This window comes from Oncorhynchus kisutch, linkage group LG14 (genome assembly GCF_002021735.2).
Source record: "Oncorhynchus kisutch isolate 150728-3 linkage group LG14, Okis_V2, whole genome shotgun sequence".
In the NCBI taxonomy this organism is placed as follows: Eukaryota; Metazoa; Chordata; class Actinopteri; order Salmoniformes; family Salmonidae; genus Oncorhynchus; species Oncorhynchus kisutch.
This window is the reverse complement of record NC_034187.2, coordinates 33,092,010-33,108,236: the sequence shown is the minus strand read 5'-3', so window position 1 is coordinate 33,108,236 and position 16,227 is coordinate 33,092,010. Positions and strand designations below refer to the sequence as shown.

The window sequence follows — 16,227 nt, the reverse complement described above, 5'->3', positions numbered from 1 at the left end:
GTTGTGCAAATGGAATAGACAACAGGTGGAAATTATAGGCAATTAGCAAGACACCCCCAATAAAGGAGTGGTTCTGCAGTTTGTGACCACAGACCACTTATCAGTTCCTATGCTTCCTGGCTGATGTTTTGGTCACTTTTGAATGCTGGCGATGCTTTCACTCTAGTGGTAGCATGAGACGGAGTCTACAACCCACACAAGTGGCTCAGGTAGTGCAGCTCATCCAGGATGGGACATCAATGCGAGCTGTGGCAAGAAGGTTTGCTGTGTCTGTCAGCGTAGTGTCCAGAGCATGGAGGCGCTACCAGGAGACAGGCCAGTACATCAGGAGACGTGGAGGAGGTCGTAGGAGGGCAACAACCCAGCAGCAGGACCGCTACCTCCGCCTTTGTGCAAGGAGGAGCACTGCCAGAGCCCTGCAAAATGACCTCCAGCAGGCCACAAATGTGTGTCTGCTCAAACAGTCAGAAACAGACTCCATAAGGGTGTTATGAGGGCCTGACATCCACAGGTGGGGGTTGTGCTTACAGCCCAACACCGTGCAGGACGTTTGGCATTTGCCAGAGAACACCAAGATTGGCAAATTTTCCACTGGCGCCCTGTGCTCTTCACAGATGAAAGCAGGTTCACACTGAGCACATGTGACAGACGTGACAGTCTGGAGACGCAGTGGAGAACGTTCTGCTGCCTGCAACATCCTCCAGCATGACCGGTTTGGCGGTGGGTCAGTCATGGTGTGGGGTGGCATTTCTTTGGGGGGCTGCACAGCCCTCCATGTGCTCGCCAGAGGTAGCCTGACTGCCATTAGGCACCGAGATGAGATCCTCAGACCCCTTGTGAGACCATATGCTGGTGCGGTTGGCCCTGGGTTCCTCCTAATGCAAGTCAATGCTAGACCTCATGTGGCTGGAGTGTGTCAGCAGTTCCTGCAAGAGGAAGGCATTGATGCTATGGACTGGCCCGCCCGTTCCCCAGACCTGAATCCAATTGAGCACATCTGGGACATCATGTCTCGCTCTATTCACCAACGCCACGTTGCACCACAGACTGTCCAGGAGTTGGCGGATGCTTTAGTCCAGGTCTGGGAGGAGATCCCTCTGGAGACCATCCGCCACCTCATCAGGAGCATGCCCAGGTGTTGTAGGGAGGTCATACAGGCACGTGGAGGCCACACACACTACTGAGCCTAATTTTGACTTGTTTTAAGGACATTACATCAAAGTTGGATCAGCCTGTAGTGTGGTTTTCCACTTTAATTTTGAGTGTGACTCCAAATCCAGACCTCCATGGGTTGATAAATTTGGTTTCCATTGATCATTTTTGTGTGATTTTGTTGTCAGCACATTCAACTATGTAAAGAAAAAAGTATTTAATAATAATATTTCATTCATTCAGATCTAGGATATGTTATTTTAGTGTTCCCTTTATTTTTTTGAGCAGTGTATATTAAGCTGTCAATTTTTGTAATCTTATCAACACATTCAAACTCTACTCATTTAGATTTCTTTTGTCCTGTATTTTGGCCAGACATTATAACCGTCTCTTGCAGTCACGTTGCACTTATGAAAACATCATAAGGATTTGGTAGATACGCCTACTGGTGATGTTGAACACTTCTCCAATCATTGTTGAGATCTGATATTCTGTGTTATATTTCTAAGAAAATGTACTTCCTGAGTTTTTGCACTGCTAGGATGGTGCATATAAAACTAGACTACACTATATTACACCCCCATTGCTGCAATAACAGCCTCCACTCTTCTGGCAAGGCTTTCCACTAGATGTTGGAACATTGCTGAAGGGACTTCCATCCATTCAGCCACAAGAGCATTAGTGAGGTTGGGCACTGATGTTGGGCGATTAGGCATGGCTTGCAGTTGGCATTCCAATTCATCCCAAAGGTGTTTGATGGGGTTGAGATCAGGGCTCTGTGCAGGCCAGTCAAGTTCTTCCACACCGATCGACAAACCATTTCTGTATGGACCTCGCTTTGTGCACAGGGGCATTGTCATGCGGAAACAGGAAAGGGCCTTCCCCAAACTTTTGCCTTAAAGTTGAAGCACAGAATTGTCTAGAAAGTCATTGTATGCTGTAGCGTTAAGATTTCCCTTCACCGGAACTAAGGGGCCTAGCCTGAACCGTGAAGAACAGCCCCAGACCATTATTCCTCCTCCACCAAACGTTACAGTTGGCACTATGCATGGGGGCAGGTAACGTTCTCCTGGCATCCATCAAAACCAGATTCGTCCGTCGAACTGCCATATGGTGTAGCGTGATATATCACTCTAGAGAACACGTTTCCACTGCTCCAGAGTCCAATGGCGGCAAGCTTTACACCACTCCAGCCGATGCTTGGCATTGTGCATGGTGAGCTTAGGCTTGTCTGCGGCTGCTCGGCCATGAAAACCCATTTCATGAAGCTCCCGACAAACAGTTCTTGTGCTGATGTTGCTTCCAGAGGCAGTTTGGAATTCCGTAGTGAGTGTTGCAACCGAGGACAGACGATTTTTGCGCTACGTGCTTCTCCTCTCGGCGGTCCCGTTCTATGAGCTCATGTGGCCTACTACTTCGCGGGTGAGCCGTTGTTGCTCCTAGACGTATCCTCTTCACAGTAACAGCGCTTACAGTTGACCAGGGCAGTTGTAGCAGGGTAGAAATTTGACTAACTGAATTGTTGGATAGGTGGCATCCAATGACGGTGGGTGCCACATTGAAAGTCACTGAGCTCTTCAGTAAGGCCATACTACTGCCAATGTTTGTCTATGGAGATTGCATGGCTGTGTACTCTGTTTTGTACACCTGTCAGCAACGGGTGTGGCTGAAATAGGTGAATCCAATCATTTGAAGGGGTGTCCACATACTTTTGTGTATCTCAGTGTCAGTGAAGGACTTGGTGTGTTAAGTTAACCATGGCTCAAATTGAGGGGTATGTAAGGGTAAATGCTAAAAGCATAGACCTGATTCTATAATGATGCTCTAGTCTGCGATGCTTTATGCTAGAAACAAGCTGTAAAATGCAGGGGAAAGACCTGACTCCGATGCATATGGGATATCCGTTCAGGGGCGGCATGGTAGCCTAGTGGTTAGAGTGTTGGACTAGTAACCGGAAGGTTGCAAGTTCAAACCCCCGAGCTGACAAGGTACAAATCTGTCCCTGAACAGGCAGTTAGCCTAGGAACAGTGGGTTATCATTGAAAATAACAATTTGTTCTTAACTGACTTGCCTAGGTTAAAGGTAAAAAAAAAAAATCTTTGGTTTGTGTCTGACATTGAGGCAGCGCTACATCCTTTTATTGCAGAGGAGAAGTACAGTAATGTGATTATGTCACAATCAATTGACGTTCAACATTTTAACAGGTTATTAAACAACATACTATCTGTAAATTAGTCAGGAGCAAACCTGTATTATTTAGGCTATAATATTATTATTATTAATTCAAGGCTATAGCTTGCCATTTAAGAAATCATTTGTGAAGCGTTTCTGACAGCTATAAGCTGGCAGGAGCGCTCAGCATTTCAACAACAGCGTTTCAACACGCCTATAAATGTTGCATTTAGGCTGTTAAAATGAAATTGGATTGAACCAAATGCCTTATTAGGCATACATTCATTCTACAGTGCCATTGAATTCTCTTTTAGAAACAGGAGTTTGGCCTGTCTTTGGGATGAGGAGCATACGTGAGCCAAGCATGCTTAGTTTGTTAATTTAGCCTAGCAGATGCTCTTATATTCCCATGCCCTGATCACAGTCAACACATCTATTTTGTAACAACAATATCATGGAATAAAAATTATATTTTCCCAAGTGAATCTTTTTACAAGTGCATAGACACTGAGTATACCAAACATTAGGAAAAACTTCCTAATATTGAGGTGCACCCTCCTCTCCCTTTTGCCCTCAGAACAGCCTCAATATGTCGGGGCATGGACTCTACCAGGTGTCGAAAGAACGTTCCACAGGGATGCTGGCCCATGTTGACTCCAATCCTTCCCACAGTTGTCAAGTTGGCTGGATTTCCTTTGGGTGGTGGACCATTATTGATACACACAGGAAACTGTTGAGTGTGAAAAACCCAGCAGCGTTGCAGTTCGTGATACAAACCGGTACGCCTGGCACCTACTACCCTATCCTGTTCAAAGGCGCGTACATGTTTTATGTCTTGCTGATTTACCCTCTGAATGACACATACACTCTCCACGTCTAATATGTCTCAAGGCTTAAAAATCCTTCTTTAACCTGCCTCCTCCCCTTCATCTACATTGATTGAAGTGGATTTAACAACTGACATCAATAAGGGATCATAGCTTTCGCCTGGATTCACCTGGTCAGTTTGTCATGGAAATAGCAGGTGTTCTTAATGTTTTGTACACTGTGTCGGCCTACTTTAAGGTATACGGCTGCTGTGTTAAAAAAACAAATGACGTTTTCTAATTCATTGATGATCAGATACTTCAGATGTAACTGGTTCTGTTGTCGCTTAATTCTTACAGTTGATAGACAACTTTAGATCTGTTCCAGACTTAGACTATCCTCTTTTTTAACAATGGCCTGTATAGAAATCACAAGGTCTGGTGCTGCAGCATGCGCTCATTCGTTGTCATGCTCTGTTGTGGAACTTACAGTCGTGTAAAATGACATAGAATTGAATGAAATGCGTTTATAAAATGCCATTTTTTTCACGGACCGCAAATGAGATGATAGATTCATGCAGTGCTTTTACTATAATGGTGATCATTTCACCCTTGTCTGCGGTGGTCTGCAAATCAACAATCTTCTGGCTACTTTTCTATGTAATGCTTACAAAACAAATAAAAGTTTCCAAAACTTCATATGGAAGGCTCTGGTCTGCCCTAGGAGTGAGAGTATATGGTAGGCAAGTTCTCTGATATTCATTTTATGTTTTAATTATTTGGTATGGAGGGGGGGGGTGTCACTTGTTTTCCAAGTGTTCAGGGAGGGTCGGGTAAAATGATATTTGACTAAATAAAGGGAGGGCCATCCATTTTTATTTCAGAGTTCAGACCAGGTATCCTCCAGGTATCCGTCATTATAAATAACATACAGTCCCTTACGTGTAACCTACCTATGTTTGTCCTGTACAACTGTGGTTCTTCTGCGTGGGTGCTGAAATTCATACTTTTTAAAATAAAAATGTTGGTGGTTGTATTCAGTAAAAGTTTTTATTAAAGTATGAATTTCAGCACCCCGCATAAGGGCCACAGTTATACAGGACAAACAAGTGTTTTCAGAATTTACATTTTTACAAGTTTTGACTGATGGTGACTTAATGTTGTTGCTAGCAAATCGCTCGACCAGGTATCAATACTCAACTCTGCCTCGATATAAGAGAATTGAGTTGAGCGTTCCTCAGCTAGTTGAGGGTCTATCTGTTGTAACGTTAGGTCCTATGCTCTGATTCATTTATTCAAAATGAATAGTTTGACATTGGGTTGACTTTGACTGTTTTAGCATATGACTGTTGTAATGGGTTTGACATTGTGGGGCAGAACCACCACAGAGTCATTCCGCTATCTTTGGCAGGATACACATCCATAACTGCCCAATATCAATTTCATAACACAGTGTAGGTTGATCCACTGGGTGGCGATCAAGATCATGTTTTTAATCCTCAGAAATGTTACACCATGTATTTTCTCTCGCTACCATTGATCATTCCTTGACAATGGCAGTTGTGCTTTTAATAGAGTATCTTATTTCGAATTCCTAATTCATATTATCGCTGAGCTCTAAAATGGAGCCTGGATGCATGAGCATGATTGTCGTCATTATGGGAGATTAGCAGATAATCCCCAGATCTCTAAACTGTCACTAATTACTCTGACATTTACCCTCTCAGCGTAATTGCTCCCCTATTGAAGAGGTGCATTAATCATCATATTGTTACTACAGTACTGCCCTTTATATTTGCACAGCAGAACGGTTTGAGGGATGGCGGGTCCCAGTAAGATTGCATCATTTCGCCTGCCTCCCCTGCCCACCATTGGGGAGGTAATCAAACTGTACAACCTGCGAGCAGAGAAACAGCTGTCCCAGAACTTTCTACTGGACATGAGGCTCACAGGTGAGTCAGCTGCCTCCTCTAGCTGCAATGCACCAACACCTGGTACACTGTGTCTTCTACACAATGAGGACGCGATGGTGTTTTTCCTTCCCCCTGTTCACATCACATTTAGTGTACTGGACTGAAGTGCCCACATAGGCTTGTCCACAAGCAGCAGACACTACCGATGTGATTCTATCAGTGATGCAGTGCTGCAGATCTGATCTGGTGCCCTTGAACAAGGTTTCTGTTTTAGATAAAAGCATTAAAGAAGCATAGCCAGCTTTGCCAAGGAGAGCTGGGAGCCAGGCATATGCCTATGCTAAAATACAGTGCCACTACCCACCTTTATTTAGCCTGTAAGTCATATACATATGAAAGCCACTATTCTTGAATATTAGAATGTCATAATAAAAGATGCATAGTGCATCTATAGTGCATAGTGCAGGCCACCAGAACAGATTCAATGCTTAGGGCCCAATTACATTTATTGTATTCCCCCCCCTGATTCTGTTTTATTAATTTGAATCTGTCTTATTTTTTCTTTTCTCTTTTTCTTCCGGTTTCAGTTGACCAATTTTGGTGGGTTTTCATTTCAAAATCAGACTTTTTTAAATCGAAAAATAACTAAATGTTTTAAGTCCACAACAATGATTAAACCACACTAGCATACTGACTTGAGGTCTGGGAAAAGAAATATGGATTTTTGGGTGTAGGCCTAGATAACCTTTAATGTAAGTGGGCACAAGCAAGAGAGGGTTTTTTGGGTTAGCGATTCTGTGCTCATGTGACTGCAGAGTTAGCAAAACATATGGCCACTGGTTTGATGCAAATACTAGTTTATATTGTTGAATTCCATCTTAACGTCTGGATTCTGTCCTCATTCTCCTTTTTTACAAGGCCCTAAATGTACTTTGGCATAGATTCTATAAGTGTCTGGAACTCTATTGCAGAGATGCGACACCATTCCTCCATGAAAAATTCCAGAATTTGTTGTTTTGTTGGTGGTGGTTGAAAACACTGTCTCAGGTGTGGCTCCAGAATCTCCATAAGTGTTCAATTGGGTTGAGATCTGGTGACTGAGACACACACACACACCCTTTAAACCCCCTATGCTCCTTTGAGATCCCTCTTTCAAAGTCACTGAGATCTCTTCTTTTAGCCATGGTAGCCAAAATAATGGGCAACTGGGCATTTTTATACATGACCCTAAGCATGATGGGATGTTAATTGCTTAATATACTGAGGGACCACACCTGTGTGGAAGCACCTGCTTTCAATATAGTTCGTATCCTTCATTTACTCAAGTGTTTCCTGTAATTTGGATTTGTACATTGTTCACCTTTATTATATCCAACCCATTCCAATGTGAGTAAGTAGTACACCCTGGTCGCTGTGTGTTTTCTCAACTTGTGTAGATAAGATTGTGCGCCAGGCAGGCAGTCTGAGGGACGCCCATGTGTGCGAGGTGGGTCCTGGACCTGGAGGTCTGACCCGCTCCATCCTCAACGCTGGGGCTGCAGACCTGCTGGTGGTGGAGAAGGACAACCGCTTTATACCTGGACTAAAGGTACCTAACAGGAGAACATGCAGGAAAGGGTTGTCTTTCAAATAATTATAGAAATTAGAAACGGTAAAGTAGTTTTTAAATTCTCAAGTACCTGTAAGATGCCATGTCCGTTTCCTCAGCTCTTGTCTGAAGCAGCACCAGGGAAGCTCAGGGTTGTCCATGGTAACATACTCACATACAGAATGGACAGAGGATTCCCAGACGTCATAACCAAGGCATGGGAGGATGGTGAGTGAGATGAAAAAGTAGATAGGTAGATTTGTCACTTGCCTGGTTGATGGAAGTGCCTACTAGATTGCTTTCTGTCTGGAACAATAAGTACATTGATTTTATGCCATGTTTTGCAACATGCAACAGTGTTGTTGACTACATCTGTCCCTGCTCAGATCCACCGGACCTGCATATCATAGGGAACCTTCCCTTCAGTGTGTCCACTCCTCTCATCATCAAGTGGCTGGAGAACATATCCAACAGAACTGGACCCTTTGTTTACGGCCGGACCAGACTGACTCTTACCTTCCAGAAAGAGGTGGCAGAAGTATGTGTGCTGTCCAGTACTGTTTATTCTCACTCAGTCGGTTTTCCTGAATTTCCATTTGTATTATTCAGCGATGATCTACTGTTCAGGGGTATAAATTATACAGACCAAATATGTTGGGTTCTCCTCTCCAGAGGTTGACAGCCAGCACAGCCAGCAGACAGAGGAGTCGTCTGTCCATCATGGCCCAGTACCTCTGTACTGTAAAGAGCTGCTTCACTATCCCAGGACGGGCCTTCATCCCCAAACCTGAGGTAGGACCCCACGCTCTGCTTTACTCTGCCCACTACACACGCACACACCATCTTCAAATCAAATCAAATCAAATTTATTTATATAGCCCTTCGTACATCAGCTGATATCTCAAAGTGCTGTACAGAAACCCAGCCTAAAACCCCAAACAGCAAGCAATGCAGGTGGAGAAGCACAGCCATCTTGCCATCTTGGCTGTATATCATAGATGATAATGACAATGCTCCATGGTGACAAAGTTGATGATGACAAAAATCCAGACCGCGATAAATTGACAATTATTTGCGATAATGATAAATCTGCTATAAATTACGATCAATTATTTTTGGGGGGAGGTGCTACAGCTGGGCGATATGGACAAAAAGTCATAGAACTGTTTTTTTGCTCGATAACAACAAATACAATGATAATGTTTTAATGGACAGTTACTTAGCGGCAGAAAATAAGTGTTCTTTCGGTATTGTTGTAATTGTCATTATTATAAATAAATAAATAAAAAAATCAGCCGATTAATCGGTATCGGCTTTTTTGGTCCTCCAATAATCGGTATCGGCGTTGAAAAATCATAGTCGGTCGAACTCTACTCTCCTCTCTGGAACTAGAACAACAGTAGCTGCTTTGAAAACTGCCTTTCCAGCAATACCCATTTAAGCAACGGTCACATGCCTGTGCTGCTCAGAATGCATCTCTCCCTCCTCCGTGCGTACAGTGGGGAGAGGGAATGAGGGTCAGCAGGCGACAGTGAAACAGGGACAAGCAGATACTTTCAAAGTAGGAATCAACACAATGCATATATTGCCGTTGACCATATAATGGTTTTAGAACAATCTACAGAAACGTTGTGTAGCAAAGTCGCAGAAAATGACCGATGTAAGCAAAATGCTTTGGAAAGAGGAAGGCCGTGTTGGTATACGTCATTTTTTTGGTCTATCGTCCCAGCTCTTAAACCTTACCCTTGTTCAAAACACTAACCATAACTTTAACAAGCCGTTGCTCATCAACAGATAGTCTGTTAGAGCATCTACAGGTGGAAAGTCCAGACTATCCACATAACGTGTGGCCCCTGTTTACTCTCTGTTCTCCTCTCCCTCCATTGCCCCCATTTCTTTGTCATTCAAGTCTTTCTGCTACTGTCACTCGACTCTTTATGAGACACGTACAGTACAAGGGTTCATTACGGCTGCGTTAAATCAATGTTGTCTCAGAAGTGTCTTCGGAATTGTGACAATTGGGTAATTATGCCTGGTGGGTATTTGAGATGCAGTGCTATCACACAGAGCAGTAATGAGAGCTCGATCCCTTTCACAGTCTTAGGTCTGTGAAACTGGTGAGGGGAATGATTATTATGTACAATTATAGGCCTAGGATACAGACTACAGAGAATGATGTTTCTCTGTTCTTGGGGATGGGCTTTAGGTTGGACTTGGGTCCCCTGAAGAAGTTGTCCCTCTTTGAAAGCCCTCTGTTAGTAAATATTTCATCTGTATGGAATGGATGGAGTAAGGGAATAACAGAGGAGCAGTGAAGTGAATGAAACTAGGGCTGATTGTTCATTCTCTTAGAAGAAATAGCTTCAATGATTATTTTATCACGCTGAGGCGGCTTTTACGCTATCTCTGTGTGTTCATGTGTGTGTGTCCGAGTGTGTCTAAATGTACACGTGCCATGCGTGTATGTGCGCAGGCCTGCGTGTATGTGGGTCTGAGTAGTGTGTTTGTGCTGCAGTTGTTCATTTGTGCTCATGCATGGTTATGTAGGATATCCGTGATTTTAAGTTTCAGTCATTTAGCAGACGCTCTTATCCAGAGCAACTTAGTTAGTGCATTAATCTTAAGATACAGTAGCCAGGTGGGAGAATCACATATCACAGGCAACATGTTTTTCTCAAAGTAGCTGTTAGTAGAGTCAGAGCTAGAAGGGGGGGGGGGGGATCAAGGGCAAGTGCTGGCTAAGTGTTATTTCTTTTTTGTGTGGGGGGGTCGAGGTGAGGAGGAGGATAATTTAAGATACTGTTTGAAGACGTAGGGTTTCAGATGTTCTCTGAAGATTGGCAAGGACTCTGCTGTCCTAGCTTTATGAGGAAGCTGATTCCACCATTGGGGTGCCAGGACAGAGAAAGGCTGAGCGGGAGCTCAGGGTTTGTAGGGTTTGAGCATAGCCTGAAGGTAGGGAGGGGCAGTTCCTCTTGCTATTCCATAGGTAAGCACCATGGTCTTGTAGTGGATGCAAGCTTCAACTGGAAGCCAGTGGAGTGTGTGGAGGAGCAGGGTGACGAGAGAACTTGAAAGGGAAGGTTGAAAAACAGGCGGGCTTCTGCGTTCTGGATAGTTGCAGGGGTTTGATGGCACAAGCGGGGAGCCCAGCCAACAGCGAGTTGCGGTAGTCCAGATGGGAGAGGACAAGTGCCTGGATTAGGACCTGCGCAGCTTCCTGTGTGAGGTAGGACCATACTCTACGGATGTTGTAGGGCAGGTATTCCCAAACTGGGGACAATGCCATCGGTGGTACGCCAAATAAAAATGTGATTTAAAAAAAAAACGGGGCGATACATTTGGGTGAGATTTTTTCTCTCGCCTGAGTAGCCTCGTTTCAATGCCAAAAATAAAATTAAACCATCTTGTATTCAGCGAAATAACAACACAATGTCAAATACAGGTAGCCTAGTCAAATAATTAATAAAGAGTTCCTGAATCTAGGATTGCAGGGACTCTCCACAACTATATTCAATGTGCGGTACAAAATTTAGGTTAATGATAAAGAAGTCTGAGCTCTTTTCTGTCCGCATTAACAAGGACAACACACAGGTCTTTCCATCATTGTATGATTTTTTGTGTGCAAATGAAGTCACAAATGAACTCACAAATGAACTCACAAATGAACTCACAAATGAACTAATTTGACAATGTCAAATGTGATGTAGCAAAGAACCTGAATGAGCTGGGTGCGCAATTACGCAGGTACTTTCCCGAAATGAACGACACGAACAACTGGATTCGTTATCCCTTTTATGCCCTGCCTCCAGTCCACTTACCGATATCCGAACAAGAGAGCCTCAACGAAATTGCAACAAGCAGTTCTGTGAAAATTTCATCAGAAGCCACTGCCAGATTTCTGGATAGGGCTGCACTCAGAGTATCCTGCCTGATGCCCAACTACGTACCTATGTGAGAGTGGATTCTCGGCCCTCACTAGCATGAAAAATAAATACAGGCACAGACTGTGTGTGGAAAAAGACTGAGACTCTCTCCAATACAACCCAACATTGCAGAGTTATGTGCATCCTTTCAAGCACACCCTTCTCATTAACCTGTGGTGAGTTATTCACCATTTTTGATGAACAAATAAGGTTTTATATTTAAGATGGCTAAATGAAGAGAAAAGTAATTGATTATTATTTGTGTCCTGAAGAGCTCTTTGTCACTTCCCACAAGCTGGGTCGTGACAAAAACTCACACTCTTGTGAATTAACTGCTTCTGAGGCAGTACATTAGTATGAGAGTACATCAGTGGGAGTTATTCGGCCAAGAAATCTACTACTGACCATATCAATGCTAAGAAGCAATGCATACGAGGTAGGATGGGTATTGGAGAGTGAAGCTGTATTGCTGACGGCTGTGTGTCTGTCTGGGGAGGCCTGGTGGAGCAGAGTGCGTTCTTAGATAGAGGGGAGCGTTCACATAGCCGAGCTAGACAAATCCAACACATCTAATCTAATTGGTGGTGTTATCTTGCTCTCTCTGTAGCTTTGGATCAATTCATTAATACAGATGAAGGAACATGCTGCTGCGTAGCTGTAATTATACTCGTCAACAGTTCTAAGAAAATGTGTCACAAAGAATCTGATGCCCCACACAACACACTGCTAACTCCCATTTTTAGAAGCAGGGACCGTGTCAGCCCCCCCTCACCTTGGTGGTGAAAATACATTTAATAGTTGTGCGCTCTAACCAACAAACAACAATTAATCCATTGAACATTTTAAAACCCAATGGAGAGAAAATGGCAATTAATTAATTAAGTGTTTAATTAAGCAATCAGGCCTGAAGAGGTGTGGTATATGGTCAATATACCATGGCTAAGGGCTATTCTTATGCACAACGCAACACGGAGTGCCTGGTAAAGCCATTAGCCATGGTATATTGGCCATATAACACAACACCCCGAGGTCCCCTATTGCTATTATATAAACTGGTTACCAACGTAATTAAAACAGAAAAAATGAATTTCTTTTCATATCTGTCGTCTGATATACCACGGATTTTACCCAATCAGCATTCAGGGCTGATTGAAATGAAAGCAATTCCACGTGAGAAATTGTCAAGAAACTGAAGATCTCGTACAACGCTGTGTACTACTCCCTTCACAGAACAGCACAAACTGTCGTTTCCAGCTACAATAGTCATTTACAACATCAACAGTATCTACACTGTATTTCTGATCAATTCGATGTTATTTTAATGGACAAAAAATGTGCTTTTCTTTAAAAAAACAAGGACATTTCGAAGTGACCCCATACTTCTGAACGTTAGTGTACATTTTTATGTTCAGAAAAAAACAAATGGTTTTATTGGCTTAATGGAAAGCACATGAAGTACATTAATGGCTGTATCTGATTAATATTCTGACAGAGGGTCAAGGAGTTTGTGACCTCAGCTACAGAGACCGGAGATCATGTGACACTGTTGTGGTCATTTGCCTTCAACATCATAGCGTGTTGTTTTTCAGCCAACCCTGCTTTTCTCACCGCCTTACTTAAAATTGAGGTTGATTTGTATGAAGAGAGGAAAACATATCAGCGAGACTTGCCCATCCATTTCATCCTCTCTTCTAGCCTGCACAGTTCTTTCCTGGCAGAATGTGATTAAAATCTGCCTGTAATTGACGGCTCTAAGTCTAAGAGCCACTCCATCACGTCCTAGAGGGCTGCTTCTCCACAGTAGACCCCCAGGCCTCCATGCTCCACACACAGCCCAGCATGAGGAGAGGGTAGGACAGAGATTTAGAGATGGAGAGAATGGGAGGTGGAGAGGGAGTGGGAGAGACAGAGCAGTAGGAGTTGGAATGCTGCGGCTTGCAGTCAGTGTGTCCTCCACATGCCGTAGGAGAGGAGAACGCCCGGAGACAGATTCATGACGTTGATGGATCTGAAGGGAGAGTGAAGCGGACCTCCAGCAGATGGTTGTCTGGGGCCGTCACCAGCCACCCTGAGTAATAGGAAACCCACAGTCTCTGTCTCTGAGGGGGAGGGCCGTACAGATGTTTTCCTTGTACACAGCCCCTACTGAGGACCACGGGCCATATGACTGCTGGTGAAATTAATACTGCTCGCTCTGCATTGTGGATCTCTTGTGGCTCATTGGTGTCAGATACTGAGATTTGGCCAATGAAGAGCCATTCCAGACTGCCATAGATGCAGATTCAATATGCTGTTCACCATAAATGTATTGTATACTGAACATAAATATGATTTTACTGAGTCAAAGTAAGTAAATCAGTCAATTGAAATGAATTCATTAGGCCCTAACCTATATATTTCACATGACTGGGCAGGGTGCAGCCATGGGTGGGCCTGGAAGGGCATAGGCCCACCCACTTGACAGCCAGCCCTACCCACTGGGGAGCCAGGCATAGCCAATCAGAATGAGTTTTCCCCCACAAAAGGGCTTTATTGCAGACATAAATACTCAGAAGATCCCACAAGTGAAGAATAGAGATGTGGAGGTGGCGTGGTTACACGTGGTCTGCGGTTGTGAGGCTGGTTGGACATACCACCAAATTCTCTAAAATGACATTGGAGACAGCTTATGCTAGAGAAATGAACATGAAATTCTCTGGCAACAGCTCGGGTGGACATTCCTGCAGTCACGCTCCCTCAACTTGAGACATCTATGGCATTGTGCGTGACACATCAACCAGCATCAAGGGGCAGGGCAATTTGTGACTTGTTTTAGTAATCAGTGGCTGTATTGGAGGGGGAGTGGTTTCATCTCTTTTCTGAGTGTTTATAACCAGCTTCTCAAGCGCCATCTCGTGTGCTTCATTCTATAGCTAGAGGACTCCTGATATCTCCAGGAGTGAAAAGTATATAATTTTGTCTTTATCTGTTGTGGTCTAGTACTTTTTTTTGTTGCTAGCTAGGGCCATCTACTTTCAGTGCAGCCTGTCTTCCCAGTGGCCTACTTGGTGTGTGAAATGCTGGATCAACTAGGATCAAGGGGCAGGGCAATTTATGACTTGTTTTGGGTAATCAGTGGCTGTATTGAGGGGGGGGGTTCACCTCTCCTAGGCAATCAGCAATTAGTGCAGGGAAGTGGGCTCTCCACCTCTGCTAGGGAATTGGCAATTATTGTTAGTTCTTCAGTCTCCCCTGGTTCCTCAGCGGCAGCTGTAAGCAGCGGTCGTAGTCAGTGGCGATTTTGTCTCAAAACTAAGACCGTCGCCGAAAAACTAAGACTGCTTTGCCGAGTTGTTCTGTGAAGTTTAGAGGAAGGAAAGAGAGGAAGGCTCCACACCACGCTCACACTTGAGTATCTTAGCTAGTTGTTTACAGATCTCATTTTGCTCTTTTGTAGCTTTGTCAACTGTGTGCATTTTCTATACTGTAGGCTTTACAGACGCTCCCCACCACTTGGCTGCAACCCTTCTAATTTTAGTGTCCCCTGCACGCACAGCCCATGTGAAATTTCGGATCTCTGGCAGTGTTTGGGAATGACTATCTGCGGTCAAGAACGCAGAGTTCATCCCAGCCTTTGCTGCCCTTCAGTCTCTTGACTTTTTGGCCCTGACAGAGACATGGATCACCCCAGAGAACATCTGACTATATTTTCTCTCATATTCCGAGAACATCTGGTTGCTGCGGTGGTGGCACAGGTCTACTCAAGTGGAGATTTTTTTTCTCCTTCTCTCACCTGTCCAACTCCTCATTTGAATTCCATACTGTCACTTGTCCACTCACCTGATTCTGCCTCTTCGACCCTACTCTCCTCCCTTTTCTGCAATCCTATGACTCACACTGTCCCCTTTCCTCCCGGCTGGCTCGGCCCTCCTGCTCCGTGGCTGAGTGACTCATTGCGAGCTTACAGAACAAGGCTGTGGGCAGCTGAGTAAAAATGGAGGGAAACTAAACTTCCGGAGGACCCATCTTCTCTTCCTCTGTATCTGCTGCTAAAGCCACTTTCTGCCACACTAAATTTCAACCCTAGGAAACTCTTCCACATTCTCCTTCCTCCTTAATTGGGCTCCCGAGTGGCGCATCAGTCTAAGGCACTGCATCTCATCACTACAGACCCTGGTTCAATTCCAGGCTGTATAACAACCGGCTGTGATTGGGAGTCCCATAGGGCAGCGCACAATTGGCCCAGCGTCATTAAGAATTTGTTCTTTACTGACTTGCGTAGATAAATAAAGGTTGAAATAAAATAATCCTCACCTCCCTATCCGCGGACGACTTTGTCAACCACTTTGGGGGAAAAAAGGTTGACGACATCCGCTCCTCATTCACTCAGCCTATTGAGTTCACTGGTCCCACGCCTTGACCTCTGACTCCCCTCTTTCTCAGGCTATGCACACTCTTGATTGCATCCTACCTGACAGGCCACTCCTACCAGGTGACGTGGAGAGGATCTGTGTCTGCACCACGTACTCTCACTACTGGTGTCTCCCAGGGCTCGGTTCTAGGCCCTCTCCTCTTCTCTCTATACACCAAGTCACTCAGCTCGGTCATATCCTCACAGGGTCTCTCCTATCATTGCTATGCGGATGACACTCAATTACTTTTCACCTTCCCCCTTTCTGACACTCAGGTG

The 16,227-nt window shown here is 44.4% G+C and overlaps 1 protein-coding gene across 4 annotated transcripts in view; it reads left to right on the top strand.

Moving 5' to 3' along the window:
• Window positions 1-16,227, top strand: part of tfb1m (transcription factor B1, mitochondrial) — a 45,297-nt gene that overhangs the window by 939 nt on the left and 28,131 nt on the right. For 2 of the 4 annotated variants that reach the window (XM_020500968.2, XM_020500967.2), the window contains exons 2-6: window positions 5,938-6,083; window positions 7,481-7,632; window positions 7,752-7,860; window positions 8,019-8,170; window positions 8,305-8,424. In XM_020500968.2, the coding sequence (XP_020356557.1) occupies window positions 5,951-6,083; window positions 7,481-7,632; window positions 7,752-7,860; window positions 8,019-8,170; window positions 8,305-8,424 (666 nt within the window). In that variant the 5' untranslated portion in view covers window positions 5,938-5,950. Of the gene's footprint in view, window positions 1-5,934; window positions 6,084-7,480; window positions 7,633-7,751; window positions 7,861-8,018; window positions 8,171-8,304; window positions 8,425-16,227 lie in introns of all 4 variants that reach the window. The other 2 variants (XM_020500970.2, XM_020500971.2) reach the window with 1 other exon arrangement.